Source organism: Labeo rohita, chromosome 4, assembly GCF_022985175.1.
Source record: "Labeo rohita strain BAU-BD-2019 chromosome 4, IGBB_LRoh.1.0, whole genome shotgun sequence".
NCBI lineage: Eukaryota > Metazoa > Chordata > Actinopteri > Cypriniformes > Cyprinidae > Labeo > Labeo rohita.
Window position 1 is genome coordinate 30,325,533 of NC_066872.1, and position 25,816 is coordinate 30,351,348.

General features: G+C 39.3%; 1 protein-coding gene across 1 annotated transcript in view; it reads left to right on the plus strand.

The window, feature by feature from the left end:
* The window catches only part of snd1 (staphylococcal nuclease and tudor domain containing 1), a 216,723-nt gene that overhangs the window by 139,296 nt on the left and 51,611 nt on the right, over positions 1 to 25,816 (plus strand). Inside the window, exon 17 of the mRNA XM_051107004.1 lies at positions 10,595 to 10,783. Coding sequence (XP_050962961.1) covers positions 10,595 to 10,783 — 189 coding nt within the window. The remainder of the gene's footprint in view (positions 1 to 10,594; positions 10,784 to 25,816) is intronic.

Below are 25,816 nucleotides of genomic sequence, written 5' to 3' on the forward strand. Positions count from 1 at the left end.
CATGTTTAAAGAAGAACGTTGTTCTTGTTTAATCTTCTCTGCTGTAGTATTACTCTGTTTGACCACTGTTTTATGAGAGTGGTTTCTTTTGATTAAAAGGCCCATTAACTGTATATTTTGCATCCAAAATAGATCCTCTACCATTAGTGTTTCGATCCATCATTTATTCGGAAGGGGCTGATCCATTTTATGGATTCACCCTGAAACCTCGGGGGCTTTGACTGATGCACCAGAGGTTTTATTCTTAGTTAACCAATGTCTGTGTGTGTTTGCCCTTTTTTTGTACAGTATGTGTTTCAGTAAACATTAAAGAATGGAAATGAAACATATGAAACAAACAAAAGATGAAATGAAGACTTGTGTGAAACCCTGTTAGTTATTCTGGAAAAAGATAAGGGTGTATGAGTGGTAACTCAAATTTCCCTATTAGTTGGCTAAACCTACAGAAAACAGGGGGTTAATAATAATAATAATAATACTAAATTAATAATGAATAATAATAAAATGAAATGTTGCAGTTTATTATAAATGAAAAATAAAATATGCATATTTTTCTAAATTCTAAATGTGCAGTGTGTTCCTTTAGTGGTATCCATATTTTTATTTAATTATTAATTTAGAAATTTAGAATTTAAGTTTGTTAGAATATAGATTAACTAATCTTGTATCTTTAAATGTATCTTTAAATTTCCATCTTTTTTAAGTGGTAGGTCTAGAGATTGATAAAAAAAAAATAATAATAATTTTATAATCTTAAAAATTCAGTTTTATTTAAAAACTGAAATAATAATAATAATAATAAAATGAAATGTGGTAATTTATTCATGAAAAAATAAAATGTGTATATTTGTCTAAATTCTAAATGTTCCTTTAATGGTATCCATAATTATTTAGGCTAGGGATTGGTTGATTTAAACAACAACAACAACAACAACAATTATTATTATTATTATTATTATTATTATTATTATTATTATTATTATTATTATTATTATTATTATTATTATTATTATTATTAAAAAAAGAAAATGTTGTGATGTATTAATGAAGAATGTTATTTATTAATTGTAGAAATGTGGAATTCAAGTTTATTAAAATATGGATTAATTTTATAAATTAAAAATCGTTTTTTAAATCTTTAAATTTACTTTTTATTTATAACTATAACAATAATAATAATAATAATAATAATAATATTTGTATTAAATTGAATTATGAAAAAATATTGATTTTTAAAAATATATATCTTTAATATTACTAATTATTTAAATGGAGTGTTGTAATTAATGAAGAAAAATGCATATTTTTCAAAATTCTAAATGTACATTTATTTAAGTTTATTATTAAATATTATTATTATTATTATTATTATTATTATTATTATTATTATTATTAGAATTAATTGTTGTAATTTATTAATGAAGAAAAAGATTGATTTTAATAATAATAATAATAATAATAATCATCATCATAGTAATTTCCAGTTACTTTGACTGTGAAATTTTAAGAGAAAAAAAACAGTTTTTGTTGGTCTGTAATTAGTTTCATATAACATCAGTAGAAGTGTTATGTTCTTATTTAGATAATTACTGAATATGCAGATCCAGGTGCTATCAGCCGCAGTATTTCGGAGCATCTCAAGCGCTTTATATTGCAAACTGTACCGTGGGGGCCATCTGGTGTATCTGCTTCCTGTTCTGGCTGACTGTCCTTCCTGTTATGCATTTACCTCACAGATGGCACCACATGGTGCCGTAATTTGACGTGGTTGCCATGGTTACACAAGGTTAAGTGCCACCTCTGAACTCTGAGGCGCTCTGTGCAGTGCGCCTCACTTAATACTGTGTTTTTCACATGTGCTTTCATGGTTTCTCATGTGTGCGTGTTTGTCTCGTGGCAGTGGCTGGTAAAAATGTCCCCTCAGAGCCTGAGGTCTCACGCTTGACTTAAATCTACATTAGATTTTTGTGTTTGTGAGCTGTAATTATAAAAGTCACTCACCCAAACACACACAGATTTGTCCTCCTAATGGCAGTCTTCGCATAGCGGACCCTCACAGCAGAGCTGTCAACAAACGTAATAACAGCGTTAACATAACACGCAGCTGGAACTACTGTACAGACAATCCCACCACCAGTGAAACGATTTCCCCCCTGAACGGGAAAGCTGTCACTGTGAACCCACACACAAAATACACTAGTCACTAATGTTGTGCTCTGCATTTGGCTGTTTCTGCAACTACAGGCACTTTTGTGCCCCAGATTTTAATTTTTTTTTTCTATTCATCATATGAAGGTCACAGATGAACTGTTTTGAAACTTCATCATGTTTATGCAATTAGTTTTTGCTACTTTTAAAATCCATTTCATAAATAGATTTTAGTTTCCCATGAATAGACTAAATAACAGTAATTAAATAACCGACTATTTATGTAGACAAAGAAATCTGACTTTTTATTCAAAACAATGTCTAAACTTGACATTTCCACCGCATAATTTGTTCAATGATTTGTTTTAAAGAAATAAACAAATAAATAACTACATTAAAGTTGTCATTTTCAGGGAAAGAGTGAAAAAAGTCAAAACCATGGCAGCCTGAGAAACAGCCATTAGTGTTCAGATGTATTAATATATTTTCCTCACGTTTGTCTCGCTGGACCAAATCTTATTGATTCTCGGCTTGTCTGTCGAAAATGTCCGTCCTGATTGCAGCTGCTTTCACGGGGTGTAAGATATCTACTTTGGCCCTTTTAAATGATCCATAATTTAGACAATTTTGACGAAAGGAGAGCAAGAGCGATCATGAATTTTAATTGTACTTTTTGCGCTGAAATAGATGGTTGAAATAAATGGCAGTTTTAATGGTGGTGAAGATTTCTTGTGTCTGTTATCAGTTGAAAGTGGCGAAAAGGTTTGATTTGAGCCGGATCTGTGTGTGTGTGTGTGTGTGATGGGCCGACTGGCATGTGTTTTCCAAGCTCATAATGGGTCCCATGTTCGAGAGATTGTGTTCAGACAGCATGACTGTGACACTGATGCATGTGCCCTGAAGCTTAATCGATACAAACACACACAGATATACACATTCTCCAGCTTTCACAGCAAGAGTTTGTGGTGTGTAATCCAAGCTACTGCACACCTGGGAAAGTTCACCTTCATTGACCATCACACACGTTTTCACATAAATAAAACTGTATGTTCTGCTACCCACAAAACACAAGGATACGCACAAGCCAAGCCAGTAAACTCGGTGTGTGCCAAAAAATGAAGCGTTTATGAAACATTTAGTTGAGTGCGAGGAGCTGGTTTGTTATACAGATGCCCTGTATGGACAGCACAAAACTGTTTTAATATTTAACTGTTTGTTTTTGTTTCACGTACTTTTTTCTTATTTTGACACAAACACTGGATTTATCCTCTCCTGATTTCAGCTGCATTGTAGCATCATACTTTTGTATCATTTATTCATCTGAACACAAGCATTTACAGTGCCTTGCAAAAGTATTCATATTATTTTTCACATTTTATGTTGCTGCCTTATGTTTGTTTTAAATGAATAAATAAACCGTTTTAAATGACTTTTTTCCCTTATCAATCAACACTCCATGCATCATAATGACAAAGCAAAAACAGAATTCATACGTTTATTAGAAATAAAAAAAAAAAAAAAACTGAAACAAGTACGTTGCATAAGTATTCATACTCTTAACTCAGTGCTTAGCTGAAGCACCTTTACAGCCTCAAGTCTTTTTGGGTATGATGCAACAAAATTGTACATCAACATTTGGCAGTTATCTGCCGTTCTTCTCCTCACCTCATCACCTCTCAAGCTGTGTCAGCTTGAAAAGGGGCTGGCAGACTATTTCAGATTTCTTCACAGAGTTGTCTATAAGCCACTCTTGCTATGTGCTTAGAGGCATTGTCCTGTTGGAAGGTGAGCATTCTGCCCAGTCTGAGGTTCTGAATGCTCTGGACTGGGTTTTCATTAAGGCTATCTTTATATTTTACTGTGTTAAGCTTTCCTTCTGCTCTGCTGAATCTCTCAGTCCCTGCCTCTGAAAAACAGACCCACAGCCATGAGGCTGCTACCAGCACACTTTACTTTCGGGATGGTACTCCAAGTGATGAGCAGTTCTTGGTTTCCTTCGAACATGATGCTTGGAATTGAGGTTCGTCAGACCAGAGAATCTTGTTTCTCACAGTCTAAGGGTACTTCAGGTGCTTTTAGCAAATTCCAAATGTGTTTTCATGTGTCTTCACTGAGAAGAGGATTGAGTCCTGCCACACCAGTATAAAACCCAGATCGGTGAAATGTTGCAGTGATGTAACATCCTGATCCTTCTGTAAGTTTGACCAGTCTGCGTAAATGATCTTGGACCTTAACTAGAGTGACCATCAGTTTCTTGGTCACCACTCTAGCCAAGGTCCTTCTCCATCAATTGCTTAGTTAGGCCAGGAGGCCAGCTTTAGGAAATGTCCTGGTTGTTTTAAACTTTTTCTATCAAAGGTAATCGAGACTACATGCTTCTGTGAATCTTCAATGCAACAGATTTTTTTTTTCTAAACACTTCCCCAGATGTGTGGCTTGATGCAATCTTTCTCTGAGCTCTACAGGCAGTTTTTATGGCCTCAAGGCTTGTTTTTTTCTCTATGCTTTTTCAGCTATTAGAAGTTTTTTTAAGATATGTGTGCCTATCCGTATTGTACCCATTCAATTGAATGTGCCACAGGATAACTTCACACGAAGTGTTGTAACATCTATAACCAATATAAATACTCCTGAGCAAAATTTGAACTGCCCCAGATAAGGGTATGAATACTTATGCAATGGAATCATTTAGGTGTTTTATTTGTAATACATTTGCAAAGATGTTAAAAACCAGTTTTTTGCTTTGCCGTTATGGTGTATGGAGTATAGATTGATGTGGAAAAAAGTATGCAGTGTGTAACATAAGGCAGCAACAACAAAAGGTGAAAAAATATGAAGGGGTATGAATACTTTCGCAAGGCACTATTTACGTTGTTTCGAGCGTCCCCATACTTTACTTTCTTCACAGTAGGGTGTTGAATGTATATAATGAATGAATGTATAATGCCTACATATGTGAATTAATGTCCCAAATTAGTCATCAATCTTGTATATCACCAGTTTTCAAAAGGACTTCATGTACTACAGTAGCACATTAATGTCAGGGTATCCTTCCTGTACTCTGCAAACATGTTTTGGCTTTGAGTTACCGAGCGAGAGAGACGCCCTCGGTAATTGGTCCATGCCATAAAATAAGATTTAAAGTCTGTGAAGGGCTTTCTGGTGATTAAAAGCAAGAGAAGGAAGTGTGAAGGGTTTTGAGAGTGTGTATATTATTCTGGGAGTGTTTACTGTTTGGGCAATCTGTATATCATTTTGTAGGGATGCTGTAGGGCAAGGTTATCCAGGTTGAAGCGTCAGAATTTATCTGTCTGTTGTTATTGTCATCCTTTTTTGTGACCATCAGCTCTTAAAGATAATATCATCCCTCACCGTGACCCATTTGAAGTGGGCAGGGTCCATTTTTTCCTCCTAAAAGCGAGGCACACTGGAAATCAATCTCTCTCCGTTTTAATGTTTCTCCTCTGTGCAGCATTTTTCACACTTGCAGAAGCCATTTGTGATCCAGCGGGAGCCATGTTGGCTCAAACGCTCCATCCACAGGGAACTATAGTGACTCTGGAAACCTCCACTGGGAGCCATCTGGGCCTGGCTATTCGAGACTCGGCCTGCCCTTACCGTGCTGGTGTGCTTTCCTGTTTCTGTGTGGGATGAGCGTCTATGCGGTGGTGAGATGTTCAGTGTGGGCACTCAGCAAAACACGTGGCCTGATTTGCCCAGACGTCCACCTACAGTCTGTCACACACCCAGTTTCACTCCAGGGTCCATTATAGAGTTTGTGTGAGGAAAAGCGAAGTGTTTTTCACATGTTCACACTAAAATACATATTTTTAGCAAATAGCTGCTAGCATGTCCATCTTGACTGTTGTATAACACAGGAAAATTACTGCTTGTCTTGCCTATCGCCTACATATGTGAGGCTGCATGACTCGTGTACCTCACGTTTCCTTATAACCAATTGCACATCAAGTGGGGTTTTATTACGAATTACGGCCGAAACATCACACAAACCGTCCAAACTTTCAGCATGGGTAACTCCAGTGTTACTTTGCGATGGTAAATTAGTACTGCAAACGTGGTGCGCATGTTGCATTGAATGAGCGAAGGCTTGAGCCATCAGTAGAGGCGTTTGGATATCGTCTGTGATATATCTTTCATGATCTGCGTGGAAAGCTTTTCTGCTGCTCCCTAATCACCCTGACGCATTTTTCTCTGTTTATCCACGTTGCCTTTGTTGTGTGTGTGTGTGTGTGTGTGTGTGTGTGTGTGAGTCATGGTATTGTGCCAGGGAAGAATACCGCAAAGATATTAATCTTTGAGTTTTAGGGTCACCGAGATTAAACTCATGTAATTGTATATTGCTTTATTAAGGCTTACATGAAACGTTAACGTTTTTCTCCGAATTGCAGGCGAGTGCGTTGAGGTTGACCTTGTATTTGGATAAGCAGGAGATTTTAAATCTATTTGCCAAGATAAAGGCCATATGCTTTGCTCTCTAACTCAATCTCTATTTCTCACAAACAACCTTAAGCCTCAGACCAAGCGTAGCAGAATTGCAACGTTTGTATAAATGCTATTAAATAGTACGTAATTTAAATTAAAATGGGTAAAAACAACACAAAGCAGTAGCCAACACTGAAATGTATCACAACAACAGCTTTGGTTATTACAATTTCCTGATAATCTGCTCACCCCTATGTCATCCAAGATGTTAATGTCTTTCTTTCTTCAGTCAAAAACAAATGAAGGTTTTTGAGGAAAGCATTCCAGGATTTTTCTCCATACAGTGGACTTCATTGGGGTTTAGGGTCCAAATTGCAGTTTCAGTGAGCTTCAAAGGGCTCTACACAATCCCAGCACTTGTGCTCTTAATTAATAATTGAAAAAAATGATCAAAAATTAGCCTTCCTATTACGAGGTGATATTTGACTCCTTAAAGTGATTTAGGGGAATTACCTTTTGTAATGGTATTTTTCTAACTTTATTAAAAGTATGCCGCCTTTTGTCAGTTTTTTTTTAAATATTATATTTTATAAGCTTTTTAAAATTTATAATTAAAACAACAGAATAAGAACAAGTATAATAAGAATAAGTTTGCCAAGAATTAATTTGCCAATCAAATTAAATCCGTATTAACAAAATTAATTAGTACTACAGAGGTGGCACAGAAGAACACAAAAGTGGCTTGTAGCTGTATTTTCATGTTGAATGGGGCTCAGAGGTGGCATGAGTACAATCAAATTCATAAATTCACGTTGAGATGAATATTTTAAATATACATTTTTGAATATAGAAATATTAAATGATTTAAATAACTGAAAAGATGCTTTAAAAATGAAGCAAAAACTGCCGGTAGGTGCCGGCAATTCACCTGATTTTATCACTGAATTATTTAATCATTTGATTTGTTTGAATGGTTGATTAATTCAGGAATAAAGCAAGTGACTCTTAATGAATGTGAAATTGAATCATTGACTCACTAGATTAGTTTAAAAATGCACGTTCATTCATAAACGAAACACTGTTGTGTTTGAATGGAGATGCGCAGCGGCTCAGTTGTAACTTGTTTCAAACTATTTTTGACTATTAACTAGAGCAAAATCAGGCAATAGTGTTAATAGTGTTACAATGCAAGTCACTTAATATTAACTTATTTAACTGTTGTATTAAATCAATATCTCATTTACAAACTCCCTTAAAAAACATTAAAGGCTGTCACTCATCTTAGTTTATCGCAATCTCACAAAGTTCCATTATAATCAACGAAGATCTCTACACTGCACAATGTATCTCTTATTTACACTATCGCTACACTTTATGAAATGATTTGTGAAATATGTCTGTGATACATTACTCAACATTACAAAAACACATGCAATGTTGAAGTTCCCCTCAGCACAAACTAAATATGCTGATCGGGTCAGTTGCACTGGTGCTCCTAAATGTTTTTTCATAGTCTCACGCAGTAGTTTTTAGTCGCAAATGCGACTGAAATGGTCACACTGTAGAGCCCTGGACAAAGAACTAACCACGTGTGACCGTTACAACGTCGTAAAAGCACATCGGAGAATATATAAATTGAAATAAGTATATAAATGTGGATTTTCTTTAGAAAATGACAGATCATTTTGCTAGATGAGACCCTTATTCCTCGGCTGTAATCATGTAGAGCCCTCTGAAGCTGCATTGAAACAGCAGTTTGTACATTCAACCCGTTGATCCCCTTTGATGTCCATTATATATGGAGAAAACCCTGGAATGTTTTCTGCAAAAACCCTAATTTTTTTTTCGACTGAAGGAAAAAGGACATGAACATCTTGGATGGCATGAGGGTGAGTAAATTATCAAGACACTTTAATTTGGGAGTGAAGGGATGCGTTAGATGCTTTTGGACAGGTGAATAGACGCACTAAAGAGAGAATTGTAGACTATACTGCAGCCTCTGCTGCCAAATCATGTCTAAAACCCCCTCGTCTGACATTGAGGAAGACACCACTCCCATCTAAAGACTTGATTATATAACACAGGCGGCTAGCAGAGAGCCGCCCAGTCTGTAATCTGTGTCTGAGACACTCACCTTCTGTGCGAAACCGTATAGAAAATTTAGTGTCTGAAATGGGAGCGCATGTACATTATGGACAGGCTGTCAAAAGCAGCTGCCGTTAAATACCAATGACATTAAGCATCCACTTAGCAACCTAAAAAATGCGTTATCAACAAACTAAAACCACCCTGAGCACCTTAACAACTGCTGAACAACACCCTGGCAGCCACCCACAACAAACTAGCATCATTTAATTGAACTAAATTCTGATTTAACATCATCAGATCATTACTAATGAAAACCTGTTTGTTAGACTGGTTCACTTTGATTAACTCTGCGCTCTGTGTTCCAACAGCAAAATACATGGGGTGCATAAAGCTGGTTGTGCGAGACCTAATACATTTAGCCCTCTGGCTAAGGCCAACCCAGATTGCCAGAACATTCTGAGCGTGAACCCGGCCGGAGCCATTACCTTTTCACGTGTAGAGCATTAGTTTGCCGCCAAGCGGGGCCGGAGTGGGAGGGTAGTTGTTTGTCCCCGTAATGTGAGGTTGGTTGTCATTCTTGTGTTTAATCAAAGTGCCGATTATGCCCTCATTAAAAAGCTTTTACTCTCCCTGCGTATGCAGCCTCTGCCTCCGAAGTAATTCCCAGCAGATTTCCCAAGGGGCTTCCTGGCTGAACAACCGCACTCTTAATCGTTTGACTCTTGGAGTGTCTTTTCGCAACACCTGCCTGTTTCTCACAAAGCCATTTCAGTTGCGCAGTGTGGATGTTGCTTTGCTGATGGATCGTAATCGTTGAGACAGATGATTTGATGGAGCAACTTCTAAGTGGTGCTTGCCTGTAACTTTTAGTATTCGAATTTGGTGCATCGTTCGCCCGAACCGTTTGTGCTACAGACGTGAAGGATACTTCAGTTTGTGATGCCTGATGAGATGTACTGTATGCGATCAAAGCGGACGATAAAATGGTGAAACAATCCCATAGGCTTACATTGCAGATCTAAGGCTCAGGATTTTGAAATACCATAGCAATGGCATGGCATCAAAATGAAAACACATTAACAACAGTTAAATAATTATTCTAAAAAAAACCCATTCTGAACAGCTTAGCAAGTGCATTGCAACTCCTTGGCAACCACTCTCAAAACTCTAGCATCATTTTCATCAGAAATGTGAAAAATCCAGTTTCTTAAGTATTTGAGTTCCCTATAATCATTTTAATTAAGACATTGTCATTAGGATGCTTTGATTAGAGCTTTTAGATTTTCTGTTGCACAAAGGCGTCTCTAAAACCTTGATGCGTCACACAGTGTGTAATTTTCCCTCTCTGTTTTGGGTGTTAAGAAGCAGTTAGAGAATTCATCCTTGCAGATTTTCCATTAGTAATTGGTTAATGTTTTAAGTGACTCACTGTTTTTCCCCCTTCTTGTCGTTCTCTGTCATCCTGTCTTTCTTTGAAATGCGCTCTTTTTGTCCTTGCCTGCTGTCTTTGATCACTGGCCAATAAACAGCCTCAGTGCTCGGAGACAAATGTAATATATTAGTGGTGCGTGTTCCCTGGTGCCACCGCTTTAATTGAGAATGTCAGGCTAAAGTTAGCGCCAGGCTGAATCTCGACCTCACGTTTAATTGTGCGAGAAAGACGTGCCTAGCAGTGATGTCAGTGACAGGAAGTGTGTGCGGGAGCGGATGAGATGAGTGGGGGGATGCTGGAGGCCCCCCGAGTTGCCTGAAGAACGAGCCGTCTGGACGATCAATAGATAGCTCAGTCTCCTCCAGTGATCTGTCTATTTAAGACAAAGTCTCTTTCTTTCTGCCGCCACAGTAATGGAATCTCAGCTAATCCCAGATACAGTACATTAACTCACTCTTTTGCCTCTCTCTCTCTTTCTCCTAGGTGGAAGTGGAGGTGGAGAGCATGGACAAAGCAGGAAACTTTATTGGCTGGCTTCACATCGAGGGCGTGAATTTGTCCATCGCTCTGGTGGAGAACGCCCTCTCGAAGGTCCATTTCACTGCGGAGAGAAGCTCCTACTACAAGACTCTTGTGTCTGCGGAGGAAACCGCCAGACAGAGGAAAGAGAAGGTGAGTTTGGTAAAAATCCAGCATGATTCATGCAGATTTAGGCTCTGCTCCAAAACCACCTAGGCGGCATTTTAAAGCGTTGTTGGCGCTTTAAACCTGGGCTAACACAGTAGGCAACAGCGTTATCTTTTAAGATACCTTCTTTTGGCCAAACTCTGAGGCAGCGCCAAAACCCTTTTATGGTAAGCCAGTTCACACAGCATCTAATTAAATATTGACTATTTTACCCAATATTTTAGCTACTCTGTGGTTGTTTTTTTACACGCCAACATCAGATCTTCTTGGAATCAATTGTAGAATCTATTTGCGTCGCACACCAGGTTCCTGCCCTTTGTAGAATGTTTCAAATCTGTCCCTTACAAGTTTCCAGTTCATTTCGGATGCTGGCTTTCAAGAGTATCTGCTTGTATAAACAGTAGAAAACCGGGCCGCCCACTAGGTTTTGGAACAGAGCTTCAGTCTTCACTCAGTCACGATCAAAAATTCATATTTATCCTGTCCGCATCTGACAAGCAAAGAGATTCATTACTTATTATTCCAGAAATCTTCCATCCCCACTCTGGTGATAAATATTATCTCTTTTCTGCCCAGCGTGCTTTGAGCTCCTGGTGCTGAGGCCAGAGCCTGTCATCCAGTGTATATGTGAACAAAGAGAATACACAAATCCGTTGTCATGTTGCATTAGTTCAGGCGGAACAAATGGACACCGGACCTTCAAAAACAGTGGGAGCTGGACAAAAGGCACAGGAATGAGTGTGTAGCTCAGGGGGTGCCACAGGGTTATGTCTTTGGCACTATCAGTTTTGTTCTCTTCTCCCCACTAAGCTGTGATTGATGAAACTCTCTTCGTCCCTGATCTCAATCTCTCTCTTCATTTTCATTATGGCCGAAACAGCCCACGGAAAGCGACGGCCCTGGTGGACAAACAACACTCCCGCCAGCTGTTTCTTCTGTCCTCTATCCTTCATTTGGCGAGAGAGAGAACAGCCCCGTGCTGATAGCAATATGATCTACTGCCCAAGGCGGCGAAGAGCGTGTTTCTGTCTTCCTTGTCAAATCCATCATTTTTTTCATCTCTCTCGCTCTCATCTCAATCTCTTGGCTCTACAAAAGTTCCAAAACATATAGGCGCATCTTTCTTTCAAAGGCAGCATTATCAGCTTCCAGCTCCCGTGAAAATAGCCACCAATCTGAAATGTGCATCCATAGATCTTCCCTTCTGATTGAACTTATGCCTGGCTTAAAAAGTCAATCTTGCTTGTTTACACTCTCTTGGATATGCGCACAGACGCTCGCATATGCAGTCACTTGCACACCTCAGTGTCACCTCGCTGTAAACAAAGCATGGCATGTTTTGCACTGACACCTTGAGGAAAGCACAGTTTGACCCTTATTTCCCGTGCTGTCGCTTTCCCAGTGGGTTGGATTGACTCACTGATTCACTGGCAGTGAATCAAAGACGACAAGTTTGGTTTGTTGTGCCCCAATCTCTTGCTCTCTGGCCCTGTGGCTGTCTGGAGGAGGCCACTAGTACGAGGCCTCCCTGATGTGAATGTGTTTGAGGAGCGAAAACACAGTCGCCACCCATGAACAGGACAGCTGCATTGTTCTGAAAGATTGTAGATGCTGGTTGTCGGGTCTGTCCCAAGCCATGCTTGAATTTCCCAGGCCACTCTGGATAATGGAAATAATTAACCCTTCGGGACAAGTGGAAGATGGAAAGAAAAGCTGAGGGCAGCATTTCTTTTCTCTTGATGGCCTTCGTTTTTTTTTTACCACAGCCAGGTGTTGATGTTTTTTTGCATTGAGAAGTGTTTGTTACTTTTATTGGTGAGCTGGGAAGTGTTAGATGTTTGCTGTGTCAGGTGTCCACTTCAGAAAGTGACAGTAATGAAATGCACTGGGTCAAGTTTCATTAAAAAGTGTTTTTTTTTCTATCTTTTCAATGTTCTTTTTTCAATGAAAGGAATGAAAAGGGCTATTATTATAGAATAGTGTTCCGGTGGCTGTAAAACGGAGTTGAAAAAACCTAGTGAGACCATGTGATTTTATTGAAAAGCACCATTGCAGAATTGAACATTACTATGCTTGAGGTTTAACATTGGCTAATTATATTATATTATATTATATTATATTATATACAACAGTACTTTCTAGTCTCGAATATGATTGGCTGAGGAGTGCGACATTTTGGTGATATCGGAACTCCAACCGCTTCACCGTTTGTATCACTCCACTTGCGGATTTTTTTGAGTGTGATGGTGGACTCTCAAATACATTATAATTTTATAAATAATAGTGTTTTTGTGTCGCGGATTGTAGTTTTAAGAGTTTTTTAGGTGAGAATGTACTTGCTTAGATTTCAAATATGCAGTTTGTTAATAAAGATAACGTCTGTTTGAAAATTAGCTTCAATGTTGTTGAGCTCCAGGGCATCAGCGACCGTTCAGCCTTCACGAACCCACCAAGAGCAGCCTTACCTCGGCTAGATCTTCTGGAATTTGCTGCTGGTTCTGATGTCTGTAGTGGTTAAAGATGAGATAAAATTTGTTTTGGGTAAACGGGCAGTCTTTGGTCTCATTAATCTATTATTTGTTCCAGAGCAAATAGTTTTGCCTGAGGGCAAATCTCATCACGTTATATTTTATGTAGTTTCAGTGCTTTATATCAGAGCGTTGCCTTTGTTCTTTTAACTGAATTGCCTTGCTACTTTTATGATGGCCATTGTTTATTAAATATTATTCAATAAATCCTATTTTATATAAATAAAAGTAGTATTTAATAAAAGCGTTGGATTGGCCTGCGGCTACGTGCATATGGTCGAAGCATAGCAGTGCTGATATACTGCCATAATGCATGGCTACGAGTGTGATATTGCTCACATATTATGTTATATGTGACCCTGGACCACAAAACCAGTCATTTTTTGAATATTTTTAATATTTTTTTTTTATATTTATTCATCATCTGAAAGCTGAATAAATTAGCTGCCCATTAATGTATGGGTTGTTATGATAGGACGAGATACAACTATTTGAAAATCTGGAATCTGAGGGTCAAATGAAGTTCTTAGCAATGCATATTACTAATCAAAAATTACATTTTTATATATGTATAGTAAGAAATGTACAAAATATCTTCATGGAACATGATATTTACTTAATATTTTAATGGTCTTTGGCATAAATGATCATTTTGACCCATACAATGTATTTTTGGCTATTGCTACAAATATACCTGTGCTACTTAAGACTGGTTTTGTGGTTCAGGGTCACATTGTGGTTCAGCTTTTGATATATTGGCATTGAGTTATTGAATGATCCAAGAGTTTTATCACATCTAAGTGGGTTGTTCAAAGCCAGAATATGCGGTGGCGTGGACCAGACATTATAATCGCAAGTCTAGGTCTGGATCTCCCACTAGTAATTCATTGCTGATGAGCAGAGACGTCTTGGTAAATCTTGCATTGTGTTTTTGTTTACTCGCGTGCAGAAACTGGTCCCACGGATGCCTGCACGCTTTCTTTGCACACTTTCTTATTTTGCCACGCTTCCCCTGTAGATTAAGGGAATCCATTTAGAAGTTCCTCTCGATATCATGTGCCGTCAGCACCCAAACACTGCTCTGAAATGTAAACAGTTGCTGCATGGAGATGTTGGAACACTTCTGGTTGCTGGGCAACAGAGTTATGGCTGCTGATTAGAGAGCAGTTTATGACCCAGTGTGCACCGAGCCAACCCGCATTCTCCCATCTCACAACACAGGCTATTAAAAGAGCCTTCTTGTAATTACAACACGCTAATTATGAGGAGGCAAATCTGAAGAGAAGTCAGCTTTCGGTTGAGAAACAAGGCCTTCTGTCATCTCCTTTCCAAGTTTGGTCTACTTCAACAAGGCTCTGGTGGATTCTGGAAAACTGGGACAAACCAGCCACTGATTACTATCCTTCCTTAGATCATCATCTTCATCATTGTTCAGAACATCACTGAGCTTGTCCGCCTTTCCCCCTCTTCACAGTGCTTCCGCTCTCGCAGTCACTCGTTTGTCTTCTTGTTCCTGGCTTTTCTGGTATTATTGGGGCATAATTCCGTCACCAGGGGGTTGATTTCAGCTCTAATAGCCTCCCCAGGCTCTCGTGTGCTTTACAACATTCGTGACAGGGTTCCACCGGGGTTGAGAAGGGCAGCCGTCTGCTTGTGACATTTAAGCTCGATAAATTTGTATGGTGGGTGAATGCGGCTCAACGCAACGTGTCGTCCACATCTGTCTGGACTGAGGAAGAATACCTAGAGAAAGGATGAGAACATTCTTTTTATACCATTAAAGGAACAAGAATAGGCTCATTTTCCAACTCCCCTAGAGTTAAACAGTTGAGTTTTACCATTTTCGAATCCATCCTGATATCCGGGTCTGGCGGTAGCACTTTTAGCATAGCTGATCATTGAATCAGATTACACTGATAGCATCTCGCTCAAAAATGACCAAAGAGTTTCAATATTTTTTCTATTTAAAGCTTGACTCTTCTATAGTTACATCGTGTCGATATGGCTAGGAACTGTACTCTCATTCCGGCGTAATAATCAAGGAACTTTGCTGCCGTACCATGGGTGCAGCAGCCGCAATGATATTACGCAGCGCCTGAAAATCTAAAAAATCACAACTTTTAATTTTCCGTCAATCTTAGTACATGATGTAACTGCAGAAGTGTCAAGTTTTAAATAGGAAAAACATTGAAACTCTTTGGTCATTTTTGAGCGAGATGCTAACAGTCTAATCTGATTCAATGATCTATGCTAAGCTATGCTAAAAGTGCTTCTGCCAGACTGGGCGATCAGCTGAATGGATTCAAAAACGGTAAAACTCAACTGTTTAATTCTAGAGGAGTTGGAAAATGAGCTTATTTTCAAAAAAAGTGGAATGTTTCTTTAAGAGATCTCCAAAACAAGAACATCAACTGTAATATATTTGCAATTCATAGCCATCACGTGAAAACTTTTAAATGAGCATCACCGAAGAAAAATGCTAACCTTACAAATCCCAACCCCCTTAATGTCTGCAATGTTTTTTGAAAGAGTATTTCTGTTACTTTTGATTTCATTTGGCTGAATCCCTCCTGTTGTGAGGGAATCTTGTTCAAGGGCCTCATCAGCAGACAGCTACGCCCAATTTCAGAGGAACGTCTTCGAGTACCAGTTTGCTAGCGAGAAGCGAAACCACGGAGCAATTTTCTTTGAGACACTTGAGTGCCACAGACAATCAAAATATACAGATGAAACCCAAAGGTGCCTAGAAATATTTAACAAGTTGCGGTTCGTTTTTTTTTTTTATTGACGTCGCCGTGCTTCTCAGAGTTGGTGAGGAACCCGTTGTGCTTTAGTGCAGGCTTCTGTGAGTTGGCACTTTTTACCTCTGGCTAATCTGGAGCGAGCCAAGGATGAATGAAGGCAGTGGGAGGATCAGGTCAGTCTAATGGAACCCGAGTTTTCAGACTTGCGGTACTGCATTAATATTTAACATGGAGATGAAAGCACAGTGCTCGCTATCATTCTTTAAGAGTTATATTTTGTTCATGTTGAACAATGCATTTTAATTAAAGGCTCTCTTTTAATTTCCTCTGATGGAAGTGATTTCGTCCTGAAAACTGAACACACGAATATATCATAATTTCTCTGTTATTAACAACAAAGTGGCCTAAATGAAATTTTAACGCTTTTTATATCATGCTCTCTCCAGAATCACTGAAGCAGTGGCTGTTTCCATGGCAATATTATAAAACATGACAAGATAATTACATACATGCCACAGATGAGGTTATCTGAGTGCTTGAGAAAGTAAATGCTATTCTGGAGTTTTCAGGTGTTGGGTTCGCAGTTTCAAATCTGATTGAGTTTTCCTAAACTCAATCAGGTTTCATTCAGTCAGTCGTCTTGAAGTACTTCATTAGAGGTGATTTCCTCACTTTGTGTGTATGTGCGTGTGTATGTTGTTGGTGTTTTCTCTTTAATACATAACATGCACTGATAAATCATTCACACATTCATCTTCGGAACACAAATTAGGATATTTTTGATGGGCTATCTGACCCTGCTTCCATAGGGTGGGGTAAGCACATCATTAAAATAGTCCATGTGACATCAGTGTTTTAACCTTAAAGGAGAAGTTCACTTCCAGAACAAAAAGTTACAGATAATTTACTCCAAGATGTTCATGTCTTTCTTTCTTCAGTAGTAAAGAAATTGTTTTTGAGGAAAATCTTTCAGGTTTTCTCTCCATATAGTGGACGTCTATGGTGCCCCCTAAAGTTTCAGCTTCCAAAATGCAGTTTAAACGCAGCTTCAAAGGGTTCTAAACAATCCCAGCTGAGGAAAAAGGGTCTTATCCCTTCTTGACAGTTTCTCAAATGTTCATTTTGTCTAGCTGTGCATGAACTTTTTGTATTCCGGTTCAAGACAGTTAGGGTATGTCGAAAAACATGACGACAAAAGAAGTACCAACCCAGTGTTCACAAAGTGAATGTGCAAAGTTCAAACAGCCTTTACAAAAAAGGTGAAACAGTGATGTAGGACAATTTTGAAGTTGGAGAAGAAAAGAAAAGAGTTTTTTGACCTACCCTAACTGTCTTGAACCAGAATACACAGAGTACAGCTAGACAAGATGAGCATTTGAGGTTAAAAAGTATATACTTAGTAATTTTTTTTTAGAAAATAACCAGTCGTTTTGCTAGATAAGACCCCTTCCTTGGCTGGGAACATTTAGACTCATTTGAAGCTGCATTTTGGAAGTTCAAACTCAGGGGCACCATAGAAGTTCCCAATAACACCATAGAAGTTCTCAAACTCTTATATCTTCATAAAATTACGGTTGAACCACTGCTATCACATGGACTATTTTAACAATGTCCTTACTACCTTTTTGGGCCTTGAACGTGAAAGTTGCGTTGCTGACAATGCAGGGTCAGAAAGCTCTTGGATTTCATCAGAAATATCTTAATTGGTGTTCTGAAGATGAACGAAGGACTTACAGGTTTGAAACGACATGAGGATGAGTAATTAATAACAGAATTTTCATTTTTTGGTGAACTATCCCTTTAAGGCACGTTATATAGTGTGTCATCTCTCCTTCTCTTTCTTTCTCTTTTTCGTCATGCCCTGGGCCTTGAGTTGCTGTAAATTGCATTAAGTGCTGTGTAGAAGTGGCACTAAAAGGGAAGTGTGTGATTATATATGTATTTCCATTCTGTTCCTCACTCCTCTCACCACTGTCATCGTTGCCTTCTAATTTAACAAATGGAGGGCAGGCTGTGTCAGACAGGAACAACCAGAGCACTGTGGTGAATCACAGTAAGAGTTATCCAATTAGACACAGCAACTCTCCCCGGAGGCTTTCGCTAAGGCCTGCTCCGCCACAACAGGGACTTGGCCAGCTAAAGAGAGACAACAAACATGGCAGGACTGATGTCTCTGATGTAAAACATTGGCTGTAAACACATCAGCATTCGTACACAGACTCCTGAACCAATCAAATTGGAGAGCGTTCGTCTGAAATATTCATGCAAGTTTCAGGCTGCACATTAATTATAAAGTTATGGAATAAATTCACTTATTTTTCTATTTTAATTTCTTGTTTTTAGTGGCAAATCTCAAGTTTTTGTCTGATAACATATATTTGTGTCTGATAGCAATAATTTTGGTTTCTGCTTTTGACACTAATCACTAGACTACTGTAAAAACATCAGAACTGATATTAATACTGAAATTAACGTCTTGATAATTTAATATTTTATTACTGTTATAATTGTAAGTAAAGGGTTCATCATAACCTTCAAACCATTTTTGTTTTTTTTTCACCGCTCACTAATACAGCAAAGCACAATTTTAGATTTTTTCTTCTGTCTTTATCACAAAGCAGAAGTATTTTGTCAGCAGTATGTTAACAGCAGTCAGTTTTCAAAAATATTGTATCTCAATTGTTAATCCCACAGTTAAATCCCTGGCGTGAGTGCTATCGTAGTGTAATTTAATGTACATCTTAAGAATTCATTGCATTAAGTCTTGCTGCTCTCTTTCATTGAGGTTTCCTCCGTGGCAAAGTTTACTCAAGTGCTCTCCATGCCAAATCAGAACAAAACGCCTTGCAGCATGAATCTTGAACAAACAAGAAAAAGCTCTTTGCGCTCTCATGGCGTCTCTGTGGTTCCTATTCCTCATCTTGAATTCATGCACGTTTGCAGTCTTCCTTCCTACATAGGAATGAGAGAGAGCCTCCCCTGGCAGAAGCAGTGATTATGAGCAGCGCAAAGAGTTCGCTGAGGTCACTTCTATGTTACAGATGAGCGTAAGCCATCCACGAACCCCTATCGCTATTCGCTCTCTCTTTCTGAACCTCCCCCTGGATGTTTTTGCATGTATTGGAGTATTTTCTCATTTTTTAAACCCACGCACAGAAGTTTTCTTGTGCTGTAAAGTTTGGCAGAACTGTGGACTGTGTTCCTGCAAATGTGCTAATAAAGATCTCTGAGACGGTTTCCATTGCAAAACAAAAGTTTAATTGAGTATTTACGCACCCAAGTGTTCTTAGCTGGCAGGAAAGCAAATTGGGTCTTTCTGTGTCAACAAACCCTACAAAAAAGTAATTAATTCTCCTCGCACTTTTAGTAAGGAAGCTAATTAACGTTGTGGTGACACTTAGCAATGGCTTCATATATATTAGTAATAACACTATCCTTGCCAGGCCATATGTCTTTGTTTTTGTTCAAATATTTGTTCCAGACTGATGGTGATACAGAGTTGAGTGCTTTTGCTATCAATACTCTCCTCGTCTGACCCCCGTGTATGTGCAAGAACGATGACACATAGTCCCAACCAACCCCTGCTCGCTAATATTGCCAGTTATTAGCCTGAACAGTAATAATTACCAAAAAAAAAAAAAATCTGGAGTCTGTCGTGGCTGTGTATAAGAAATTGTGTGCTATTTGGGTTAGTTTTTCAAAGAGAACATGAGGTACTTTTGATCATGCAGTCATATTCTGAAGAGAAGATTAATGATTATGACATTTAAGTAGCAGCAAGCTACAATATGGTTAAAAATGATAACATTATTTCATGTTGTAGGTTTCATGGATTATATGTATTTAGTTCCATTCTAATTTTATAATCCATTATATGAAGAAAAATGCTGAAATGTTTTCCTCAAACATAATTTCTTTACAACTGAGGAAAGAAAGACATGACCGTCTTGGATGACAAGGGGGTTGAGTACATTATATGTGAATCTTTGTTTTGGAAGTGAACTTTAATACATTTTTGACATTTCAAGTTTGTAAATTGTCATTTGATTTTACTGATAGAGCTCACAGGTGGTGATTGATGTAAGTGTAGGCTTAAACCAAATGCCATACCATCGATTTTCCCCACAAAGAGTCTAAACGTCCCCTGATATCGAGTGAAATCCACGCTGAGAATCTCCTTCAGTGGTTGTGGCTTTACTATGAGCATCGTCATGTTTACATCCTGCTAGGATGGCATCTAGCGTTTCTTGTCTTTGCCGTTTGTAAGCTTTTTGACTACTAAAAGGCTCAGAGGCTTCAGGGCTGAAGTGGACAGAACAAAGACGCAGGTCTTTTGAAAGTTTAATTTGTCCACGGGCATCTTCCCATTCGTTTCTTCCCATTTGCTTCTGTTGCTACCCTTCGACTGAAAATTACAACCAAAAGTCGTACAATGTGGCATTGTATCAGTATTTTACTTTTCTGAGTTGTAGTGTTGGGGGATATGCTCATTTCATATCGTCCTTTCGTCAGCCTGTGAGATCGCCGGTACACGACATTATCGTGCTAATTTATTTAATTATTTACTTGATTTTGTTGCCGGAAAGCATACCAACAGCAGCATAAGGCTAAAAGCAGCCTAATGTTTTTAATATGACTTAATTTGTGTTTAACATGATAACAATTTAATAGAAACATTGTAAGTTAGCCTACTAATGCTTACATTAGTTCATTAGTTATTCAAAAAGCAGTTACAGTAAATGAGCAAAGAACATTTACATTATCAAAGAACATCCTCACTGACTAGCCTAGCCTAGTCTAGCATGAGTTTATGCATTTTAAAAGACATTCCTGGTACCATAACTGAATACAATAGTTACGTCACTGTATGATGAGTAAATCTCTTACCCCTTAATTACCCTGTACACGTATGCGGCGTGAAGGGGGTCATTTGCAGGCCGTGCCCCCCAAAACGAATTACTGTGCTACCCTTTTCCGTCATCTTCCCTCCCCGTGATCGATTTTGAAAGTGAAACTGAAAAACGGCGCACATAAGAAAGCAATAACACGCTTTTACAAGCGTCAGTGACCACATGCATTCACCGATTGCACGCTTCCCACCCGAAACACCCTCTTTTCTGCTCAATATGATTTGTGCACCCCCTAGAAATTTATATACCCCCTGATGGAGGTGCCCTGGAGCCAGCTCTGTGATTCAGCCACCGGAGCTGATCGCAGGAAACCTAAACAATGCTTGTGTTTATAGCGCCCCAGAAGCAGCTCTCCACACGGCATCGCTAAAGTTATGCTCCTAGTCTATTTTTGACGGATGATAATAATAGTCTTGCAATCGTCAAAGGCGTCAGCAAAAGGCGATTATCTCTAACTTGCGTCGATACACGATACTATTGTATATCGGCACAACCCTACTGAGTTGCGTTGCAGTAAAAATAGCAACATGTAGCGCCAGTTGCTCACGAAATGTTCTCCAAACAAAAGTGTGACTATAGAAAGTTTACTTTTAGTCCATAATAACTAATGAATTAAAGTTGTTAATACATAAACTAATACCAGAACTTTGTCAGAGGGTAATGCTAATCAGTTGAAATATATCGGCTAGAGATAATCATGCCATGTTAAGCTAACAACAAGAACCAATTTTTCCTGTGCTAAATTCTGCAGTTTCCAAAGTATATATGTGTTGTTCCTTTGCACCCAACTAAGGTGCCACTAGAAAAAAAGTGATGTATTCTATGGGGAAATGTGTCCTGTAGAAAAGCTGTTCCTCCTGGGAAATTCATCTGTATGTTTTGATGTATGTTCACGAATACCGGTTTTGCTTTGTGTTGGATTATATTGTGTGTGTGTGTGTGTTGACATTAGAAGCTCTACTCTTGCTTACCTCAGTAGAGGGCAAGAAAAAGATCATCTCTCTTGTCACACAGAGGGGAAAAGCTGAGAAGGGCTATTCCATACATCTCATGGATTATGTAAGACTCGCATTTCTGCATAGAAAATGGGCTTGGGTCATCTACTCTGAACGCTCACACACTTCACGTACACACACTGCACATACACACCACCACATAAGCAATTCTTAACAGCCCTGAAGGCAAGCCAGGGCTCTTTATAACCACACACACGCACGTTTTTCCACAAATCTTCAGGTGCAGTTTCAGCAGCCTGTCACATTTATTCGCAACTCGCCTCAGCAGACTTTTATTTTTCTATTGAGATGGTAATTTATTATTCACTTATGTATTAATAATGATATTTTCTATCTTGTGACTGTAAATTGTAACCGTTTCTGCATTTTTAGATTTTCATTAGGGCATTAGATTGAGCTGTTCTTCTTATTTGGTCGCTATTTTGTAGGTACAGCTTGATCCACACTGACTCACACACTTTCTCTTGCACTCACACAGACTCGGGCATGCAAGCGTGAGGAACTTTGAACACTTAACGTCAATGCCAGCTCGAAGGAGAGCCGGAGAGCGCATACATGGGCAGACAGGATGTAGTGACAGACCGGCCGTGTAAATACTCAATCTGCACAGACACGAAAATCCATCCACGTCGAGACAGGATTGTCAGGCATCTGCATACATGCAAGAAGACATCTAGCTCACGCTGCACTTCTCATGCTCGTTGGCACACATACATACAGGCTTGTGCAAACGCAAGATGTCACCCTGACTGTGTGTCCTTGGATGTTACATAGCCCCCCTCCACTCGTTTACGGGATATCCCTTTAGGCTCTTGACGGACACTCTTTTAGGCAGGTTTCCAGTTCACCCGTGCGGAAAGAAAGCCATAACACTTCCACTAGTCCCATTCTCATGGGGGAAGCACGATGTGTGCGTGTTTGTCTGCTCAGACTGTAATTAGATATGACATTGTGAATTGCATTACTGCAGATGAACACATGCTTGGATACGCAGGCAGAGTCGAGAGCACAAATGATTGCATTTGCAACCGCTGCATATAGGGCTCTCACTTTTTTTTTTTTTTGAGGGATTTCCTATGCGGATAAGGTTGAAGGACAGTTGCCCTGCAGTTGCACAGAGACGTTTGCCCCTCGAGGGAGACTGCAGACCAAGAACAGCCATTTTTCTGCCTGAGTTGGTGGCAGTAGTGTTTCCTGTACTCGGTTCTGCAGTGTCAGAAGCCTTTGAAGTAAAGAGGTCGGCTTGCAGTTGGCAAATCTGTATCCAAAACAATGGAAGTCAGTGAACAGGGCCGGATTTTTCTGATGGTTTAAAGATGACTAATAAGTAAGTGTTCCTGGTCTGTGAGTGAATCATTAGCTATGTTTTCATGATTTTGTTTTTATACGCATTTTGATGTATCTCATAAATAACGAGCAGTCGAAATGCTAAATTTCAAAAGTTCTCATGGCATTCGCTGTTCTTCTGACGGCGATTATCAAACAGAGTTGCGTTACTGCGGGTGCCCCCTTCTGGATTGAGGGTGATTTGCCTGTATTCGTTGTAAGGCCTCATGTACCGAACCGAGATGCCTGTACCGTGACTGTTTGGTACGAATACATGTGTCGTTACACCCGTAAATTTTACCATTTTCAAGGTAGGACACAAAATGTGTTTACAGCTCCATTAAACATAATGGTACAAATATCTGCCATATACACTATAGGCCATCCGATGTTCACATTCATGTTTTCAATTTTAATTCTTGATCAGTTTTGAAAATCAGTGACTGGATAGATGGATATAGATGGAAGGATGGATGGATGGATGGATGGGTGGATAGGATGAATAGATGATGGGTTGATGGATTGGTGAATGATTCAGTGGATAGATGCGTGGGTGGTTGGGTGTTTGGAGAAAAAATATAGCTACTGAAGAAAACAAGCAAGCTGGGTTCCCCATATCCTGAAGTTATTTTTCCAGAAGTTCCCAAAACAAAGGGCTTCTTTTTATTTACTCTCCTAAGTGACAGTATATTCTAATATTGTAGTAAATCGAGTCCCTGTGTCTCTGCTGCCTGAGGATATGACAGTAAAGGAATACATAAACTGTCTACTTGTCCTTTAAATTCAGCAGTGTTTAGATCTAAAAGTCACTTGCTCTGAGATACGCACACTCTGTGCGATGAATGAGATTGCATTTCTGCTGCTTCCAAGCGGAGTTAGACATACACACACAGGCATGGCATTTCCCTCCAGCCCGCTGACATTTGCTCCTTTTCGGGAGTACAAACTCTCCACCGCCAAAACATTTAGTACCCTCAACTCGGCTGTCGCTTCAGGTGTCCTCTCTAATCGCCTGACAGTAATTAAAAAGAGTGGACCTTCTCTTGTGCGCGCCCACTAACATTTACGGAGAGCAGACGCTCCTGACTGTGTCTTTGATGCTTTTTGGCGGTGGGACGTCCCTTCGTTCCTGTCTAATAAATGCTAAATATTTGTTTCTTGCTGGCAGAGTTTGCAACCGTCCTTTCTGTTTAAGAATCGTCGTGTCATTCCCACCCTTCTCACGGCCGGTCCATTACCAGACTCCAGCGGCGCTACAGCTTCTCTTTACAGAGGGAGTCTTTTATGTGATAACTTCCCTGAATCAATTTAAGCTCGTCGACAGATTTCTTCTAAAGCGAGACGAATTTTCAGCAGCTTTTTGTCTTATTTGCTTCAAGTGTATTGAGTTTCTCGGAACAACGTCGTCCAGAAATGCATCTGGAGCCTCCTGGGCCTAAAACCCATCATTATACGGTGAGGTAAGACCACCTCAGAGAACCCAGGCTTTCAGCGGCTTTCAGCAAACAGCATTCTCTCACTCTTTCCACCTGCGTTTCTCTCCTTCTCAGGTCACCGTGGCTCTTTCTCTCTGTGTCATGCACACACATACCCCTGAGAGAGCACAGTAGACAGGTTTAAGCCGGCGGTTCTAGGGTTGGGGGTTCAGCTAACGCTACAGCTAACGGCTCATCAATTTTCTTTATTACCTGCTCTGGGAAAAAAACGAAGTCTTCAGTGCAGGGAGAGAGGCTATTCTTAGATCCGCTGCCAATTCCCCTCCTAAATGCATCCACTCACTCTCCCTCCTGTTTTTACACTAGTTTCCTGCTTTTTCTCCTTGCAAAGCTGCTCTTCTGTTCGTTCAGATTGCTGATTTATTTGCTGCGCTTTGTTTGTAAGCAAAATGGCTGCGAGCGTCTTGTGCGTGGACTGTGTTGTCAGGAAAAAATTTGGTTTCACGACTCCAGGGGCTTCAGTTGCCATCATCTCGGTTTGCGTTTGGTAATGGGTTGGTAATGGGTGAATTTTTACAGAAATGTTCTGGGTTCAATACAAGTTAAGTGCTGTCAACAGCATCTGTGACATGCTGCCAATTTACCATGGAAAATATTGTCGACTTGTTCCTCAGGTTGTGAAAATAAGCGGAAATTGTGGAAATACACTTACAAACTGAATTTCTGAAGCCAGGCATTGCTCTGCAATAAATGTAGCGTTTTGAAAGTTTTACATTTAACATCGTTTAAACTGCTGCCTACAGATTTCAGAAAGCCACAATTTGTCTAAAGTATATAGTAAACAAAACATTAACAGGATATTTTTTTTTATATTTTTTTTAATTAAAATACTTGAGTTTTAAAAAAGAATGTAACTCATGCCAGCGGCGATATCCTTGTGGTTAGCGCGTTGACATATAGCGCCATTGCGTCCCGAGTTCGAATCCCGACCTTTCCCGATCCCACCCCGTTCTCTCTCTCCCACTTTGCTTTGTCTAACTACACTGTCCTGTCTAAAG